The following is a 17,109-nucleotide window of genomic DNA, read 5'->3' as shown; positions in this document are numbered from 1 at the left end:
TGTCCAGTTGGCATAAAATACGCAGTATCTGTACTCCGTAGAGTGTGATTATATCCTTCAGCCTGAGATTCGGGTGTACTGTTCTGGGGTTGACTCAATAATAGGTATTGCCAATGCCGTAACCATTGGATATTGTCCACGTATCCACAACTGCCAATTGAGTGAAGCAAAAGTGTCCTCTTCTAGCAATTTCGATCGATAGCTCCACATTTCCGTGGCACTGAGCCCTGATTTACCCTTTTGGGAATCGCCGTGAATGAACGCCTCGGGATTTGGCCGGCAGAACTCGGGCGGTGAAGGACCCTGCTGACTCAGTCTTCAGCCCGGGAGACCTGCAGCAGCCAATCGCAGGGCGAGAAGTAACCTTAAATGCAACACCTGCGAAAAGGCCAGCATGGCCGCTGCGATCTCTTTGCCGCCGCCAACCCATACAAGAAGAACAAAGCTGGCCGTGGCTTCCTGGACATTCTTCTTCCTCTTCTTTCTTCAACTCGTTCATTCGACAACCCCGGTCGTCTCTCGCTTGTTTCTCTTTTTCTCCTAACCCTTGATTATCTTGTCATTCTTCCTTTTACATTGTAAGGAAGTGTGTTTACTGGGACTTGGGGATTTTGGAACGTGTTTTGGGAGACAGACACGTATCCTCAGCCGCCTGGATTGAGACATCTTGACAGACTGTACACTTCTTTATCAGCCCCTATTGTAAAGGAGTCCCTTTTTACACCTCACATACTCACCATGTCGCGACTATCGAGTCGCAATGGCGCGGCCAAGCCGTTCACTGCTTGGACCACTGTCTTCTACCTCCTCCTTGTCTTCATTGCGCCACTGGCCTTTTTCGGAACTGCACACGCTGAGGAAGACTCAGTACAGGACAACTATGGCACTGGTACGTCTTGAATATTGTTTTCGTGAAGACATGAAGTTCTCGTTGCTAATTCGTGCTGCCAACAGTCATCGGTATCGATCTCGGAACAACATACTCTTGTGTCGGTGTGATGCAGAACGGAAAGGTTGAGATCATCGCCAACGACCAAGGAAACCGTATCACTCCTTCCTATGTCGCCTTCACTGATGAAGAGCGTCTGGTTGGTGACGCCGCCAAGAACCAATACGCCGCGAACCCTACCCGGACCATCTTTGACATCAAGTGAGTTTTGCCCGTCGGGTTTTCGATCCCCGAAGAGTTTGTGCTAACCTCTGCCAGGCGTCTGATTGGACGCAAGTTCGATGACAGGGATGTCCAGAAGGACGCCAAGAACTTCCCCTTCAAGATTGTCAACAAGGATGGCAAGCCTGTCGTTAAGGTCGAAGTCAACAAGTCCCCCAAGATCTTCACTCCCGAGGAGGTTTCCGCCATGGTCCTTGGAAAGATGAAGGAAATCGCTGAGGGCTACCTCGGAAAGAAAGTTACCCACGCCGTTGTTACTGTTCCCGCCTACTTCAACGACGCCCAGAGACAGGCTACCAAGGACGCTGGTACCATTGCCGGCCTGAACGTTCTCCGCGTCGTCAACGAGCCCACCGCCGCCGCTATCGCCTACGGTCTGGACAAGACTGGTGATGAGCGTATGGTCATCGTGTATGATCTTGGTGGTGGTACTTTCGATGTCTCCCTTCTGTCCATCGACAACGGCGTCTTCGAGGTCTTGGCTACTGCCGGTGACACCCACCTTGGTGGTGAGGACTTTGACCACCGTGTCATGGACTACTTCGTCAAGCAATACAACAAGAAGCACAACGTCGACGTCTCCAAGGATCTCAAGGCCATGGGTAAGCTCAAGCGCGAAGTCGAGAAGGCCAAGCGTACTCTGTCTTCCCAGATGTCCACTCGCATTGAAATCGAATCCTTCCACAACGGCGAGGACTTCTCGGAGACTCTCACTCGCGCCAAGTTTGAAGAACTCAACATGGATCTGTTCAAGAAGACCCTGAAGCCCGTCGAGCAGGTGCTCAAGGACGCCAAGGTCAAGAAGTCCGATGTCAACGACATTGTTCTGGTTGGTGGTTCCACTCGTATTCCCAAGGTCCAGACTCTTCTTGAGGAGTTCTTTGGTGGCAAGAAGGCCTCCAAGGGTATCAACCCCGATGAGGCTGTCGCTTTCGGTGCTGCCGTTCAGGGTGGTGTCCTCTCTGGTGAGGAAGGTACCGGCGATGTCGTTCTCATGGACGTCAACCCTCTTACCCTGGGTATTGAGACCACCGGTGGTGTCATGACCAAGCTCATCCCCCGCAACACCGTCATTCCTACCCGCAAGTCTCAGATCTTCTCGACTGCCGCTGACAACCAGCCCACCGTCCTGATCCAAGTTTGTAAGTATTTGCCATTGTGCTCGATTGAAGATATGGAGATATACTGACTGATGTCTCAGATGAGGGAGAACGTTCTCTGACCAAGGACAACAACCTTCTCGGCAAGTTCGAGCTGACTGGTATCCCTCCCGCTCCTCGTGGCGTGCCTCAGATTGAGGTCTCTTTCGACTTGGATGCCAACGGTATCCTGAAGGTTAGCGCCAGCGACAAGGGTACCGGCAAGGCCGAGTCCATCACCATTACCAACGACAAGGGTCGTCTGTCCCAGGAGGAGATCGACCGCATGGTCGCCGAGGCCGAGGAATTCGCCGAGGAGGACAAGGCTATCAAGGCCAAGATTGAGGCTCGCAACACGCTGGAGAACTATGCCTTCAGCCTGAAGAACCAGGTCAACGACGAGAACGGTCTTGGTGGCCAGATCGATGAGGATGACAAGCAGACTATCTTGGATGCTGTCAAGGAGGTGACCGACTGGCTGGAGGACAACGCCGCCACTGCCACCACCGAGGACTTTGAGGAGCAGAAGGAGCAACTGTCCAATGTGGCCTACCCCATCACCAGCAAGCTGTATGGCTCTGCTCCGGCTGATGAGGAGGAGGAGCCCAGCGGACATGACGAACTGTAAAATTACTTTAGAGGGATTTACGGAGTTTTGATATGTTAATTGATTCATTATGGATTTTCCTTTGGGAATAAGCCAGAGTCGCCTCGATGTATGACAAGAGGCCACATACATGATACCTCATTGATATGTACTTTTTTTTCCCCTAGATTATTCACGTACTATACAAAGCGGTTGCTCAATCGAGCCCAATAAATCCCGTACTTGCTTATGTAGAGTACTTCGACAGCGTGATGATATCCAGGCAGCTCAAGCGCTGTTCTGGATGTAATCCCGGACCACCTCGAGAACGACCTGGTGATCATGTTCCTGCCTCAACCCACTGACAACAATGACTCCCACGACACCATCAACGCCCCTGACCCGAACAGGGAACGCACCGCCGTGGATGGCATAATCATCCGCCGCACCCCCACTCGAGCTCTGGAGCGCGAACTTCTTCACAAACGCCTCCTCCACCTCGGACGCACTGAGCCCCGTGCTCGCCAGCATCTTATTCCGCATCAACCAGCTGGACACGCCCCACCGCAGCACGGTATTCCGCTTCCGCCTCACCCAGATTTCATTGTCGGCGACGGTGCCCGGTTCCGTCGCGCACTGGAAGATAACGTGTGGCTCGGAACCGCCGGTTAGAGAGATGGAGATCAGGGCTGGTTTGCGCTGGTCGGCGGGAGGGAGAGGATGCGGTCGCGGAGGGCGTGGCCGAGGGACCACGCTGTTGTGCAGGTGAAGGAGGGGAAGATTACTGCCGAGGAGGATTCTTGGGCCGCAAGCTCGCGGATCTGGCATTTCTTGTTAGTGTGGTCTTGTATGGTTGAGGGGTTGATGGTGGGTTGGGCTAGCATACGTCTGTGCTGGTTGGGCCGAGTGGTTTGTCCATTTTGGAGGGTTTATGTGTGTTTTAGGAGGAAGGCTGGGAAAGTGAGAAGGAAGGAAAATGAAGAATGAAGAATGAAGGGTACATATGCTGATGGTTCGGTGAGTCTATGGAGAATCTTCGTGGTTTCGATTGTCGCATATGGAAGGGATCTGAAATTAGGGAAGGTCCTCCCGCGGCGGGGTCTTCAATGACGTCGTCGGCGGAAGGGAGATAGTGTGTGTCGATATCTTCACTTGCGAGTTGAAGATACTATCTGACGAAGAGTATATGGAGATTTCGGTTTGAAATTTCAGTATACAGAGGATGGTAAAGATAATTGCTTCAAAGTATGCTGGTAGAACCCACCAATGTCTGTCCGGCTGCCGGCATGCATGGACAGCGCGGCTTCCCCTCATCTGCACACTGCAGGTCCTTGATCATCCTGTGATACACGCGAACTCCACTTCCATGACATCTTCGATCAATTTGATAGTAGAGGATACGGAATACTGATCGGATGCGCCGACAACTTACCAGAAGAGCATGTGATGAGTGCATATCTCGCAAGGTAAAGTGTAGCGGCTCCTCGCCTTGCGATACTTGCCTGAAGACGTCCAAAGAGGCGGACTGCACATACCTCAAACCGCCGGGACGGAGGGGACCAAAAGCCCGACGATTTACCAACAAGAGCAGGCCCGGCGGTGATGGATCGATCGGCTATGCTCATACGGAGGAAGCTGCTGCAAGAACCCGGTCGGTCGAGAATCGTCCGGTAAATGATGCTGACGGTCATGTTGATGCTGAGGGGGATGACTCTCTGTCTGCATCCGGCTGGAGAAATGAGACATGCATTCCCAAGGCGATACTGATCTATATCGTGCGCCTGTACCAGACTTTTTCGTACAGTGTTTGGCCGGTGATCCACGCAGATGCGCTTGTGCAACAGTTGGAGAACGGCACCTGCAATGAGCAGATACTTTGCTTAGTGCTGGCGCTGTGTGCCGCGACGATGGCACAGTTGCAGCTTGCTCCCATGGCTGGCGATGATGGCCACATGGTGGACAGTGGCCTGCTCAAATTGGAGTGTATGCGACTTCGGGAGCGGAGTGATTACAGAGAGAACCTTGACGTCAAGGGTGTACTTGTTTCGTTCTTTCTGCATGTGTATCATGCGAAGATTAATCAGCGGAAGTCGGCTATGCTTTTTATACAGGAGGCCATCGCGAGCGCGAGACTGTTAGGGTTGGACATGAACGAGCGGAATATGATCGTTACGGATGGTGTTGTTGCAAACGAGGAGATTGTGTTTCTGTTGCTGTGGGTGTCTGAGCGGTAGGTGACAGGTCTGTAAGCATAATGACAAGGTTTGGTGGTACTGATGCAGCACAGAGGATATGCCATGCATCTCGGTGTGAGGCCTTCATACACTGATCCAGTTCAGGTCCCAGATGCAGCACAACTGGCAATGAGCCCTCACGCGCGGGGGTTGCTCGAGCTTTTCAATCTTTTTGTCACATTCGACAAGATCCAGGCGCGACGATGCCGTAGTGGCAGTCTGGCTCAAGCTCTATCTGCAGCCAGTCTAGCTGAAACAGAAGCAGCACTGTCTCTACTAGCCTTCAACTCAGACGATCAGGCATGCACACGGCTGGCGGATTGTTACATCACCAGAGAATGGATGAGAACTATTGTCTGGCAAGAAGCACTGTCTCGGCATCTGTTATCCTCGACATCTACCACCGAGGTGATGACTTTTCGATTCCCTGTAGTTGTCGGACGTGATCTGTTGATGTCCCTGCAAGGACTGTCTGAGACAGACTTGCTGCCTTTGGGGCGGGACCAGGTGAGTCTCATGCAGACTACTGCAAGATATTGTGGAAAAAACGAGGGAATGACGCTGGATGTAGCTATTGAAATGTTTTGAGGTTACCAACTCTCTGGCAGATACCGTTCTCTATACTCCTCCAAGCTCGTTTTCGAGTGCCCTTCAGGTCGGGCCTCAGGACTTTCTACACGCATTGTATCAGAAGATTCTGCCCTTTCTGGAGCATGATCCGATGCTGAACTCAGTTCTTCGCGCGAAAACAGCCGAGGCTTTGGTGATGGCCCCTGCTCGTTTGAGTGTTGGGCTTATTGCGAGGCTAGATGTGGAAGAAGAGAGTATCTCAGAGCAAGCTGACCACGTTCATTGATCGAACTACCATTCTTATTCAGCAGTCAAAGACGAGAACGAAAGACAAAGATCACTCTGCAATCTGGAGGACGATTCTTCCTGAAATGTCACCTTTCTCCATTTCCTCGTACACCTGGGGCAGATCCCTGAATGGCCGTACTCTGATTTCTGGTTTGACCATTCCCCGACGGACCAACTCAACCGCTTCCATACATTCTTTGAGCGAGCCAACCAGATTGCCAGTGACCCTGAGCCCTTTGATGACAATGGTGCAGATGGGGGTCTCCAGCACAGGACGCCCTGGAGGAATGCCGACGCAGCTCAGTGTGCCACCGACGCGCAGCATGTCGCATGCATGGGCAAAAGCTCTTGCATTGCCAGCTGTTACAACCACGGCGTGTGCCCCCAGTCCGGTGATTTCGTGAACACGCTGCACAGGGTCGGTGGATTTGAAGTCGATGAACTCGACAGCACCGAGTCCGAGAACAAAGTCTCGTTTATCACCAGCGTCGACTCCGATAACCAGCGCGCCATGGGCTTTTGCGTATTGAACTGATGCAGTATCAGCTGGCTGTCGTGTGATCGACAAGAGAACGATCTTACCCGCAAGGTGCCCGAGGCCACCTCCAGCACCCACTACAACGAGCCAGTTTCCCGCTCTGATGTTGGCGTTGAGAACGGCCTAACATGTTAGAAGACCACGGAACGAAAGGGGGCTTGCAAACCTTGTAAGCCGTCACCCCAGCGCATAAGACGGGCCCAATGACCTTCGGGTCGATGTCGTCCGGCAGGATTGTCAGATAATCCGCGTCGAGGGCAATGTACATCTGGAAGCTCCCATCCTCGTGGTGCAGATGATTGCTGCTCTTGATGCAATATTGTTCGGTCCCGGCGAGGCAGAACTCGCATCGTCTGCAGATACGACTGGCGAAACGAATGCCTACGAGGTCTCCAACCTTCAAGTCAGGTCCGCAACCAGGACCTAGCGCCACAATCTGACCGACTCCTTCGTGTCCACCAACGTGAGGACGCTTGATGTTCGTAATGGGGTTTCCGTCGGCACCGGCTGCAGTTCCATTCTTGGTGTGGAGATCTGGATGCTTAGGAGAATGACTCCAGTTGGTACTGGACGAACTTACCACTCTGACAAACACCGGTATAGAGGACCTTTGCCAGCACCTCGTTTTGACCCGGGACAGGGACAGGATAGTTATCGTCAAATTCCACCTTGCCTCCAAGTTCGGAAACAAGAGCTACAGTCTGAGTCTGTGGGATTTGCATCGTTAAGATGTAGAGACAGGAGACTTGGATCAAGCTTCAGTCTTTCAATCTGGATACTCTCGCCTGGGTTATGAGCGTAATAAATAGTCTAGTCATATCGAATATGTAGCACAACATCATGTATAGGATCATAGCAATCAGGATCACTTTGTTGGCATTGTAGGCTATATTTCTCCAATTGGCTCTTTGTCCTGCGTCAAAGACACTCGACGTGCAAAGGAAGTCAGAGCCTGTCCTCCATCACAGTCGATGGTTTGTGTAACCTCGAGACCGAAGGCTGCAATTCTCCGAGTGATAGCAAACATGACAGTCGTCAGTGAGCTGTCATGTGCTGAGAATAGGGTGTCCGCCATCCACTCCGTCCTCCGTACAACGTTCTTCTCATTTCCCTGGGATCAGACTGCTATGTTATCCAATGATCAATGGGCTTGAGTCTTGACTCCTGACTCCTGACGAGTTCCTGTCTCGGTTCCCCGCATTAGAACAGGCTAATCTGCGCCCGCTAGTCACATCATTGGCAGGATCTGGATGTCTCACTTTCACCCCAGAGTTCGCCTCCGCGTCCTGCACTCCACACATCGTGTCTAAACATCAATTTCCCTCACGCCAACGTGGGCATTTCTCCGAGGCATTTCTCCGAGCATAGGACGTACCACGGTTTGATTGCATGACTCTGCCTCGACTAATGATGATCCTTCATTCATTCCTCTCTTCGTGGCTGATTGCTGAAAAGAGATCGAGAGATCGAGATGCTCTGCCGCTGCCGAAGATCCCCCGCTTATCGACACAACCTGCTGCTGACCTGAAGAAGCCGCTCATGCCTCCTTTCTGAGTCTTTGTATGTTGCCAAACTCCTTCACACGACAAATTTTGGCACCGTTGACTTCTGGACCAGAAATGACGATGCATCTAGATTCTTCATTTCCCTCCGTTTTAGATGCAGGAATACGATTGATGGAAATTCCAAGAGCGGCTAGCTTTTGCATAGTTACGGTTCTGGGCGAATCCGTACAGGGGACAACTCCGGCGGGATGAAGCCACTCTCCGCATTTTCGATAGTCTTCCTCGCCGAGACACTTTCGTTTAAACATCATTCGATTGGAGAGTGAATGGAGTCAACATCGCAATGTCGACTATAAAACCGGGGTTGCGGCAGTCTACAGGACACTTTTGACAACTCAAGCTGTCAAGCACGCAAGTTCCTGACCGACAATGAGATTCCTTAGCCTTCTCGGCCTCGCACCTCTGGCCCTGGCCGCGAGTGTCCCTCGGGCCACCATCCCAACCTACAATGCGGTGACCGTCTTCCAACCTCCGGCTGACTACAACGTCCCGCGCGTCCTGTACGCGCGCAACCTGGAGCTGCCCAACGGGGACCTTCTGGCCACCTGGGAGAACTACTCCAAGGAGCCCCCGCAGGTGTACTTCCCCGTCTACCGGTCCAAAGACCACGGACGGACCTGGAAGGAGCTCTCGCGGGTCCAAGACCAGGTGTATGGCTACGGACTTCGCTACCAGCCAGAGCTGTACAGACTTCCCGAGCGCATTGGGTCGTTCCCTGCCGGGACGATTCTGATGGCGGGCAGCGCCATTCCGACCGATCTGTCGTCGACGCACATTGAGCTGTATGCGTCGCGGGACTCTGGTGTGACGTGGAAGTTTGTGAGCCACATTGCTGCTGGCGGAAGGGCTGTTCCCGATAACGGGTTGACGCCTGTGTGGGAGCCTTTCCTGATGGCTCGGTAGGTCTCCATAGTCTCTCCATGGGGTGATAAGTCTTCCGGTCTAGTTCTAACAGTCTATGACAGTAATGGCAAGTTGATCTGCTACTATTCAGACCAGAGAGCCAACACCACCCACGGCCAGAAGATGGTTCACCAGGTTACGACGGACCTCAAGAACTGGGGTCCTGTCGTCGATGATGTGTACGTCTCCCTTCACCCCTACGTCTACCCTGAAACTCAATCGAAGACTGACCATAACAGTGCCTACCCAACCTACACCGACCGCCCCGGCATGCCCGTGGTCGCCAAGCTCCCCAATGGCAAGTACATCTACACCTACGAATACGGCTCCTTTTTTGGCACCAGCCAATACTCCTTCCCGGTCTACTACCGCATCTCCTCCGACCCGGAGAACTTCCTGTCGGCTCCTCACCAGCGCCTTGTCACGACCACGGGCTATGTCCCCACCTCGTCGCCTTATGTCGTCTGGTCCCCGTACGGCGGCGTCAACGGAACCATCATCGTGAGCGCATATTCCTCCAGCAGCGTGTTCGTCAACCAGGCTCTGGGAGAGGGCCCGTGGAGGGAGATCCCTACTGGTGAGCCGAACGCTTATACCCGGTCGCTGCGGGTTCTGAGTGAGGACCCGAAGATGCTCTTGATCAATGGCGCTGGTGTCTTGAATGGAGAGAACAACAAGGTTACTGTGACCTTGCTGAACCTGGAGGAAGCACTGCGTTAGTACTTGGTGGAGTTACTTAGCTGTATAGGATTTGATAGAGGTCAAGATCAAAAGATGAGAAGATGATAGGGTCAATGCAGTTTAGAAACAGTCAGATGAATTTTACTTATTCCTCTCTTGCACGAAGATATCTGCTTTATTTGCAGCATATCTGACTAACAGAAAGTAGTAGTATTTTATTCATATATAACAGCCATCAGGCCAGGCCCTTAGGCAGCACATGGGTTCCTACGCTAGTATATCACGTTGTCTATGGAATCATCATTATGACTTTTTAGCGCTGTGGTTAGTGGTCCCTGGAGCACTACTACTTTTTATTCTAATCCATATTGTGGTCATTGCATGTAGATGGCAGCCGTATGAGACCTCACTGCAGCTCGATCCTGCTGGATCCTCCGCGTACTCTGATCCCACAGTCACAAACTGATAAGATTCATTTGAAGCTAATGCAGACATGGTGCTTACTGATCCTGCTCAATTAGAGAGGTATACTAGGCTGAAATTAACCAATTGATATGACGCGTAGTCAACAGGCAACACCTTGTACACCTCATGCTATGATTCTTATATTGATGCTTACAACGCACGAACTTACGCTAAATCTAATTATCTGACTCGGGCTCGGAGTAATCAATCTGATGCTGGTCTATATAATAAGCAGCTATTACATGACGCTAACCTCTAGTCCTCCCAGGCAGACGATAGCATATACTGCCTAGCCGCTGCATCCCTGCCTCTCATTGCAGCGTAACCCGACTCATTGGATGACAGCTTGGTAGAAACAGGCCAAAGCTCAACGGTCTAGACTATCTACCCTGAATGAACCGGGGTCAACACTATCTCCGAGCAGGCATCGACCGATACGTCCATACCCTGCGCAACAACCAGAGAGTCGGCTCCAGGAATCTCGCCGGACCCGAATAGAAATGGCTTTTTGGGCCTTCCTGTTAAGGGTCCTGTCGACTATGAAAAACCATCCGGATATCATCCCAAGTTTTTCATTGAGATATCCTGGCAACTCGATCAAAATGCCAACCGGCGTGTCGTTCAGTCCCGATAAAATGCCAGACCTCTCGGGGAAGGTCATCCTAGTAACTGGCGGTTAGAACCTGCAGGGTACTCCCTCAGCTGGCAAACACCCTAACATATACCAGGAACAGCCGGCCTCGGCGCCGCGACGGTGCTCCATCTGACGAAACACTCGCAGCCGCCCGCACATATCTACATCAGCGGACGAAACGCAAAGCGCGCCGACGACCTCATCAAACAAGTATCTGCCTACTCGGCAACAACACGCGTCTCGTTCCTCCCATGCGACCTCGCGTCCCTCGCCTCCGTGGACGAAGCAGCAGAAACAATCCTCAGCCAGGAATCCCGTCTCGACATCCTCATGTGCAACGCAGGCATCATGGCGCAGCCTCCTTCACTCACAAAAGACGGCTACGAGGTGCAATTCGGGACCAACCACTTGGGCCACGCACTGCTAATCCGCAAGTGTCTCCCCCTGCTACAGCGGACAGCCGAGCAGCAGGAACAGTCGGACGCACGCATCATCCTCCTCACCTCGCTAGGCTTCCGAGGCCACCCCAGCGGCGGGATCGTCTTCTCGGACCTGAAAACCGTCCAGCATTTCCACGCCTTCGGCCTCGGCCCCTGGATCCGCTACGGTCAGAGCAAGCTCGCTAATATCCTGTATGCGCGCGAGCTGGCCCGGCGGTATCCCGCCATTACCTGTGTTTCTATCCACCCTGGAGTGGTGAGCACGGGGCTGGTCGAGAATCAGACCTGGGGGAATCGTGCGTTTATCTATGTGACTACTATTGGGAAGGTGATGAAGCCGGCGGAGGGGCGTATAATCAGCTTTGGGCGGCGACGGTGCGGAAAGAGGAGTTGGTGAATGGGGGGTTTTATGAGCCGGTGGGGGTTCTGGGGAAGCTCTATAGGGCTGCGGGTGATGATGCTTTGGCGGGGAGGTTGTGGGAGTGGACGGAGGGGCGTTGGGGAGTACTTGGATTAGATCTGAGGTTGTACAGTACAGTTTTTCTGGAACAAGGATGGAATGGCGTTCTATGCGCCAGTGTTTGGCCATCAGTTCAATGCATGTAAGAAAGAGGTTTCATGGTGAGGAGCACAGTGACGAGTATTGCTATATATATTTCATAACCAGGGGGAAAACCCCTCAGCATGCTGTGAGGAGTCATTATATATAAAAGCAATTTTCTTTATATATGTACAAAAAGGCTACAGATAAACCAGAGCAGCATTTGTTGATCTCTATAAATGTGTTGAACTATTGCCGGCCGCATTCTATTGGCATCTACCCCCCTGGGTCCGCCCTGAGCGTATCATTTGCGGGTACAACGAAAGATCATCAAGATTCATCAATTGCCATCTCGAGGTCAAAGAGACGCTTCCGAACAAAGAACTGCACGATCAAAGAAATCAAAACGATGACGACTCCATCTTTACATCTACGATGCATTGACCCGTCACGTCATCACGACCATGATTTGCCCATCACCAACCAACCATTCAACTCAAATCCCAACATCACTCACCAATCATTGTTCCTCGTCACTTAGAACTTACGGATCATTTAACTTCGCATCATCGATATCACGAGTCAGTCGATAAGAATAGCCGAGCGGGTCGGGACTCGGCTCCAAGCATGCTTGCTGACTCGCAAACGCAATAGACAAGCAATCAGCCGTCTCGACATGGCACTAAACCGCGTGGCATCAGAGTCAGTCACCTATCAGGATACGGGATCATCCGCAAGCTTTCCTGTTCAGCAATCTTCGTGGTTGCGGGTGTGACACTTGACTCTGACACCTCAGATCACGCAACGGCAGGGATGATTGGCATGCAATGCATCGACCTTCTTTATCCTGTCTTAGTTATAAGTCTCAACCTCGCCTCTTTTTCTGCACCTTGTCTCTGAGGCTAAGAGATACTGAGCAATATGGGCAAAAGACTTGGCTTGCTTCGGGCCATTTATCTGGTGTCGGCCAGTTGCATGGGCTCGTTTGCTTTTGCATTTGACACTGGGGTGATCAGTGCGTTGCTCCCTATCAATGAAAAAAGGGGAAAAAAAAAAAAGGCCAGCTGAATTGACAATTGAACAGGCGGCGTTCTGACGCTGGAATCGTTCCAAAAGGACTTTGGATATACTCAAGCGCAGAAAACCACCGTCAACTCGAATGCAGTCTCGATTCTTCAGGCTGGGGCGTTTTTCGGATGCTTCTTCACCACACCGGTAGCCTCGCGACTAGGCCGCCGGAGCGGACTGATCATCAGCTCGCTGGTGTTCACGCTCGGCACGATCCTGCAGGTCATCAACGCGCACACGCTGGGTACCTTTTACGCCGGCCGCGTGATTGCCGGGATTGGAATCGGGGCCGCGACGGTGCTGATCCCGATGTATGCGGCGGAGATGTCGCCCAAGGAGTTCCGCGGGCGGCTGGGGGCGTGTTTCCAGTGGTTCTTTGCCTGCGGCGTGATGGTCGCGTACTGGGTGACGTACGCGGTGTCCAAGGACCAGCCGTCAGCAACAAAACAGTGGCAGATCGCGCTGGGGCTGCAGTTGCTGCCGTCGACGCTGCTGCTGGCGGGGATGTGCACGGTCAAGGAGAGCGCCCGGTGGCTGGCGGCCAAGGGCCGGACCGACGCCGCGTGGGATTCGCTGCGGTGGGTGCGCGGCGGCGAGGAGACGGCCGAACTACGGCAGGAGTTTGACGAGATCCTGACGGGGCTCGAGGAGGAGGCGCGCGTGCGGGAGAACTGGACCTGGCGCGAGCTGCTGCTGCCGGCCAATCGGTACCGGATCTTCATTGCCGTCACGATCCAACTGTGTGCGCAGCTGACGGGCAACACCTCGCTGGCGTACTATGCGACGCAGATCTTCGCGGCGGTCGGCGCGGGCACCTCGGCCAAGCTGGTGACGGGCTTCTTCGGAGTGGTCAAGGTGGTCGGGGTCAGTGTCTTTCAGCTGTTTGTCATGGACCGGATCGGGCGAAGAGTGCCGTTCATGGTTGGGGCGGGCGCGATGGGCTCGTTTATGCTCATCATCGCGTGTGTACTGGCGACGCATCCAACGAAAGCGTCCACGGGGGCTGCAGAAACGGGAGCAACGCACGCGGGCATCGCCATGATCATTATGACTTATGCCGAGGCGTTCAGCTTCAATATGTCCTGGGGACCACTGCCATGGCTGTACGTGGGAGAAATCTTCTCCAGTCGCACGCGCGAGGTGGGAGTGACGGTGGGGGCCGCGTCGCAGTGGCTGTTCAACTTTATGATGTCGCAGGTGACGCCGCACGCGATTGAGAATATTGGATGGCGGATGTTTTTGATGTTTGCCATTTTCAACTATTCTATAATCCCATATTCGTGGTTCTTTTTGCGAGAGGTAAGTTTCCCATCGTTCCTCGATCCTCATTACGACTAACCACCCATAGACATCCCGCCATTCTCTGGAAGAAATGCAGAATGTGTTCGGGGGAGGGCCTCGGGAAAAGAGCACCGACGACGAGGCAGAGCCTTCAGTCAAGACATCTTGAGCCCTTTTTCGGTTCAGGAGGGTCTTGATTTGGAGGAACTGTCCTATGAATGAAGCTGCACGTAATGGAATGCGTTATACTTTGGCTGGAGTTTATAGTTCTGAACGTGGCGTAGTCGGTTTCACATGCACGCAGGCAGGCAGTAGCCGAAGACAAAGAGTCATGTTTTCTTCCTTGAATCAGCTCAATGGACTCGATTGAGACTCTACTCGTGTGACTGACAAGATCCTATCCATAAGGCTGAGTCTCACTGGAGACAGATCAGCAGAACAGATCGACATCCGATTCTTGACATTGGTATGGTTACTGCTCATTACTACCATCTGCTCGTGGACTACTCTGTTAAAAGAAAGGTAATACGAAGCCAAGTAAAACTAAGTAAGGACCGACCTTACTCTAGTCCTAGACTAAACCAGGGACGGAGCCATTTGAGGCATTTACATTGGTTCTTCCTCCCGGGCTTCCCTTCTCCGCAGTGGCAAACTTTTCTCGTCTCCGTCTTCCATAGGACCGTTTTCCGTTCCCCCGTCCGTGAACTTTATGAGGGGTGTTTCTTGACGATGCCGACCGATATTCAACAGGATTGACAAGGTTGCAGTGAGTGTCAAGTAGTCAAAAGTATCATACAATGCATGTCTATCAAAGAAGCAACTATAAGAGACGGGCACAGACGGGGCACAGACAGCCACAGACCTGGACAGACTCGAGGCGAAATGCAAAGACCACACTCTGGCCTTTGGTCCTTCCTATCCCAGTTTCCGGGCCGGTTCTACGAAAGTTCTGACTGGAAGGGACATTTCTCGACCAATCGCATGAATTATCCCCAGGACGGGGATTGTGCCGATTGCTACGGCCACGGCTCTTTGACCTTTTCTTAAACCTTCGGCCGGTGTCCCTGCCTGTCTCCTCTCAAGGATTGGAGCGTCATCTAGCCATGTGGCTGTGGCATTATTATATATCGCCTCGTGGGTCTGGTTTTGAGGCTTGAGTCTAGACAAGTGACAGTAGCCGATAGATACTTTCTATCTACCCCATATTCTCCAGTCTCACGGTTCCGAAACTCCAGAATTTTGCTCCCCCACAGAACCGTTATATCTCGTGTGCGTCCCACTACGTACTCTTCTTTCTCACCTGCAGCTCGCTCCCTTTCTTTACCTTTCTTATTCACCGAATACCCTCCGTTCTTTCACCGGCCTTTGTCCTTCCTTCTGTTCTCTTGTTTATGTTTTATTTTTATTGCCGCTTCAGTATGCAACTGTGACCAATGTCGACATCGGATCGCATCTCGCGACCCACCAATCCCGATGGCCTCGTGCTTGAGGCATGGGGCCAGGGCCTCATGCTGGGTTGCCTGCTGGTCATGGCCTCAGTGACCTTTGTCAACATGAAGAAGCATATCCTGCTCCACAAATTGATTCTGATCGAGTTGATCCTGGCCATGCCCAATGGGACCTTCATCTTCCCCAAAGACCCCGTGTACGGATGGTACCAGAGCGTCACGGCCGTCGGGCTGAATGTCTCGTGGAGCTTGCACAACGTCATCGCCTGGATGAAGAACCGCCCGTTCATGTCGCGAAAGGTGTCGCTGTTCTATATTGGGACCGTGATCCTGGCGCAGCCCTACTGGGTGCTGGAGATTTATGCCAATTTTGCCTATTTCAACAACTACAACAAGATCTTTTTAACGACGAGGCCGCTCGAGCCGATTTTCCGGTTTGTCTCTCCCCCCCATTTGCCTCCCAAGCGGAAAAGGTTGATAAACTGACAAGCTGACTGAGTTAGTGACCCCTGGTGGATCTTCACCACCTGCTCCCTCTTCTACACCATCAAACGCGAATACAACTTTGGCATCATCGAGCTCGTCAGCGTCTCCCCGCGGTTTGGCATCATGCTGGCGTCCATGTGTCTTTCTATTGCTTTCATGGTCGTCGATACCTGCAGCGTCCTCAACGTGTTTAGCCATTCGTCCTTGCCGACGGGGATTGAGCCATTCTGGAAGGTATTGTAGCATACTCAAGGACTTCCAAGCCAGAAATTACTAACAATTACAAGCTGTCGTTTATCTTCAAATGTCTTTGCGACACCGTCATCCTCGACGACTTCAAAACCGCCCTAGATCGCATGCGCGCCTACTGGCTTCGGAAACGGAACATGGGCGGCGAGATCCTGTTACATACCGGCGAGCATCACCATCAGCATCATCGTATGGAGGGCAGTGGACGGTTACGCCCGACGGATGAGGATATTGAAGCCCTGACTGGGAATGGGGGAGATAGGAGGAAATCGGAGTCACTCCCAAAGGTATATACACGAGAGCATGTCAGGGGATAGGAGTAGCATATAATCAGGATAATGATGTATATATATACATACATGACATAATTGAACATATTGACCTTATGCAGATATCTCTAGAATATATCCAGAGGTGCACATACCCCTCTCTCTATTTACTACGTACCTAGATCAGGCAGCTCCTCACGTGTCACCCTGCTGATCTATGCAAGACAATTAATTACGATAAATCTCAAACAAGATTAAGCATATGAAACAGAGGCCTGTCCGTCGGCAGAAGAGTCGACCATGACGAAATGCTGCTGTCGATCTTTCCCTCTGTACCTCCTGTACTTCTGAGCTTTCCAGTTGGCACACCCCGTTTGGGACTAGTGCTATTGGTGGATCTGCCAAGTGTTGTTCCTTGTGCCGCTGCAAATAAATGTTGATCTTTGAATTTTGATACTCTTCAATCGATCGATCCGACAATCTAATCAATGATTTCCAGGTTCCTGGTGAAACTGGCGTCTTGCTTGATCTAAATCTACGATCGCTGCATCTG

At 52.2% G+C, this 17,109-nt stretch overlaps 8 protein-coding genes across 8 annotated transcripts; 6 read left to right on the top strand and 2 right to left on the bottom strand.

Annotated features, from left to right (window-relative positions):
• Positions 1–510: 510 nt before the first annotated feature.
• On the top strand, positions 511–3,102 carry bipA (Hsp70 family ATPase KAR2). The gene is made up of 4 exons (XM_024826128.1): positions 511–889; positions 955–1,150; positions 1,208–2,313; positions 2,373–3,102. Exons 1-4 carry the CDS (start codon positions 739–741, stop codon positions 2,936–2,938), a joined length of 2,019 nt encoding a protein of 672 aa, XP_024686984.1. The 5' UTR covers positions 511–738; the 3' UTR covers positions 2,939–3,102.
• P174DRAFT_436798 (DUF967 domain protein) lies at positions 3,053–4,106 on the bottom strand. The gene is made up of 3 exons (XM_024826127.1): positions 3,783–4,106; positions 3,682–3,717; positions 3,053–3,595 (listed from the first exon to the last, which is right to left on the bottom strand). The coding sequence occupies exons 1-3, from the start codon at positions 3,813–3,815 to the stop codon at positions 3,185–3,187; spliced, it is 480 nt and encodes a 159-aa protein (XP_024686983.1). The 5' UTR covers positions 3,816–4,106; the 3' UTR covers positions 3,053–3,184.
• Positions 3,941–6,012, top strand: P174DRAFT_15140 (putative C6 transcription factor). Its single transcript, XM_024821167.1, has 3 exons — positions 3,941–5,126; positions 5,184–5,637; positions 5,702–6,012. The coding sequence occupies exons 1-3, from the start codon at positions 4,312–4,314 to the stop codon at positions 5,984–5,986; spliced, it is 1,554 nt and encodes a 517-aa protein (XP_024686982.1). The 5' UTR covers positions 3,941–4,311; the 3' UTR covers positions 5,987–6,012.
• On the bottom strand, positions 5,924–7,419 carry P174DRAFT_436795 (zinc-dependent alcohol dehydrogenase). The gene is made up of 4 exons (XM_024826126.1): positions 7,107–7,419; positions 6,693–7,060; positions 6,571–6,649; positions 5,924–6,519 (listed from the first exon to the last, which is right to left on the bottom strand). Exons 1-4 carry the CDS (start codon positions 7,246–7,248, stop codon positions 6,038–6,040), a joined length of 1,071 nt encoding a protein of 356 aa, XP_024686981.1. The 5' UTR covers positions 7,249–7,419; the 3' UTR covers positions 5,924–6,037.
• Positions 7,420–8,460: 1,041 nt separating this feature from the next.
• Positions 8,461–9,714, top strand: P174DRAFT_361685 (sialidase family protein; the record flags this gene model as incomplete). The annotated part of the gene is made up of 3 exons (XM_024821801.1): positions 8,461–8,990; positions 9,057–9,173; positions 9,234–9,714. 3 exons carry the CDS (start codon positions 8,461–8,463, stop codon positions 9,712–9,714), a joined length of 1,128 nt encoding a protein of 375 aa, XP_024686980.1.
• A 1,000-nt stretch (positions 9,715–10,714) lies between these two features.
• On the top strand, positions 10,715–11,913 carry P174DRAFT_436792 (oxidoreductase, short-chain dehydrogenase/reductase family). Its single transcript, XM_024826125.1, has 3 exons — positions 10,715–11,542; positions 11,575–11,718; positions 11,753–11,913. Exons 1-3 carry the CDS (start codon positions 11,123–11,125, stop codon positions 11,837–11,839), a joined length of 651 nt encoding a protein of 216 aa, XP_024686979.1. The 5' UTR covers positions 10,715–11,122; the 3' UTR covers positions 11,840–11,913.
• Positions 11,914–12,676: 763 nt separating this feature from the next.
• Positions 12,677–14,566, top strand: P174DRAFT_508661 (putative MFS sugar transporter; the record flags this gene model as incomplete). The annotated part of the gene is made up of 3 exons (XM_024831476.1): positions 12,677–12,770; positions 12,840–14,122; positions 14,172–14,566. 3 exons carry the CDS (start codon positions 12,677–12,679, stop codon positions 14,271–14,273), a joined length of 1,479 nt encoding a protein of 492 aa, XP_024686978.1. The 3' UTR covers positions 14,274–14,566.
• A 971-nt stretch (positions 14,567–15,537) lies between these two features.
• Positions 15,538–16,604, top strand: P174DRAFT_456109 (uncharacterized protein; the record flags this gene model as incomplete). Its single annotated transcript, XM_024829398.1, has 3 exons — positions 15,538–15,986; positions 16,056–16,272; positions 16,326–16,604. 3 exons carry the CDS (start codon positions 15,538–15,540, stop codon positions 16,602–16,604), a joined length of 945 nt encoding a protein of 314 aa, XP_024686977.1.
• Between the last annotated feature and the right edge of the window lie 505 nt (positions 16,605–17,109).

The sequence above is a fragment of the Aspergillus novofumigatus genome (genome assembly GCF_002847465.1).
Source record: "Aspergillus novofumigatus IBT 16806 chromosome Unknown P174scaffold_1, whole genome shotgun sequence".
In the NCBI taxonomy this organism is placed as follows: Eukaryota; Fungi; Ascomycota; class Eurotiomycetes; order Eurotiales; family Aspergillaceae; genus Aspergillus; species Aspergillus novofumigatus.
The sequence above is the reverse complement of the archived record's forward strand: the minus strand, read 5'-3'. Positions and strand labels throughout refer to the sequence as shown.

Excerpts from the sequence above, each read along its gene's own strand:
- bipA (XM_024826128.1), top strand. The coding sequence starts at position 739 with ATGTCGCGACTATCGAGTCGCAATGGCGCGGCCAAGCCGTTCACTGCT. Across the intron at positions 890-954 it reads ACAGGACAACTATGGCACTG|TCATCGGTATCGATCTCGGA; the intron begins GTACGTCTTGAA and ends TGCTGCCAACAG. Across the intron at positions 1,151-1,207 it reads CGGACCATCTTTGACATCAA|GCGTCTGATTGGACGCAAGT; the intron begins GTGAGTTTTGCC and ends AACCTCTGCCAG.
- P174DRAFT_436798 (XM_024826127.1), bottom strand. The coding sequence starts at position 3,815 with ATGGACAAACCACTCGGCCCAACCAGCACAGAC. Across the intron at positions 3,718-3,782 it reads TCGGCCCAACCAGCACAGAC|ATCCGCGAGCTTGCGGCCCA; the intron begins GTATGCTAGCCC and ends AAGAAATGCCAG. Across the intron at positions 3,596-3,681 it reads CCCAAGAATCCTCCTCGGCA|CGCAAACCAGCCCTGATCTC; the intron begins GTAATCTTCCCC and ends CCCGCCGACCAG.
- P174DRAFT_15140 (XM_024821167.1), top strand. The coding sequence starts at position 4,312 with ATGCGCCGACAACTTACCAGAAGAGCATGTGATGAGTGCATATCTCGC. Across the intron at positions 5,127-5,183 it reads TTGCTGTGGGTGTCTGAGCG|AGGATATGCCATGCATCTCG; the intron begins GTAGGTGACAGG and ends GATGCAGCACAG. Across the intron at positions 5,638-5,701 it reads TGCCTTTGGGGCGGGACCAG|CTATTGAAATGTTTTGAGGT; the intron begins GTGAGTCTCATG and ends CGCTGGATGTAG.
- P174DRAFT_436795 (XM_024826126.1), bottom strand. The coding sequence starts at position 7,248 with ATGCAAATCCCACAGACTCAGACTGTAGCTCTTGTTTCCGAACTTGGA. Across the intron at positions 7,061-7,106 it reads TACCGGTGTTTGTCAGAGTG|ATCTCCACACCAAGAATGGA; the intron begins GTAAGTTCGTCC and ends CTAAGCATCCAG. Across the intron at positions 6,650-6,692 it reads CTGGGGTGACGGCTTACAAG|GCCGTTCTCAACGCCAACAT; the intron begins GTTTGCAAGCCC and ends CTAACATGTTAG.
- P174DRAFT_436792 (XM_024826125.1), top strand. The coding sequence starts at position 11,123 with ATGGCGCAGCCTCCTTCACTCACAAAAGACGGCTACGAGGTGCAATTC. Across the intron at positions 11,543-11,574 it reads ATGTGACTACTATTGGGAAG|CTTTGGGCGGCGACGGTGCG; the intron begins GTGATGAAGCCG and ends GCGTATAATCAG. Across the intron at positions 11,719-11,752 it reads GGACGGAGGGGCGTTGGGGA|TTTTTCTGGAACAAGGATGG; the intron begins GTACTTGGATTA and ends TGTACAGTACAG.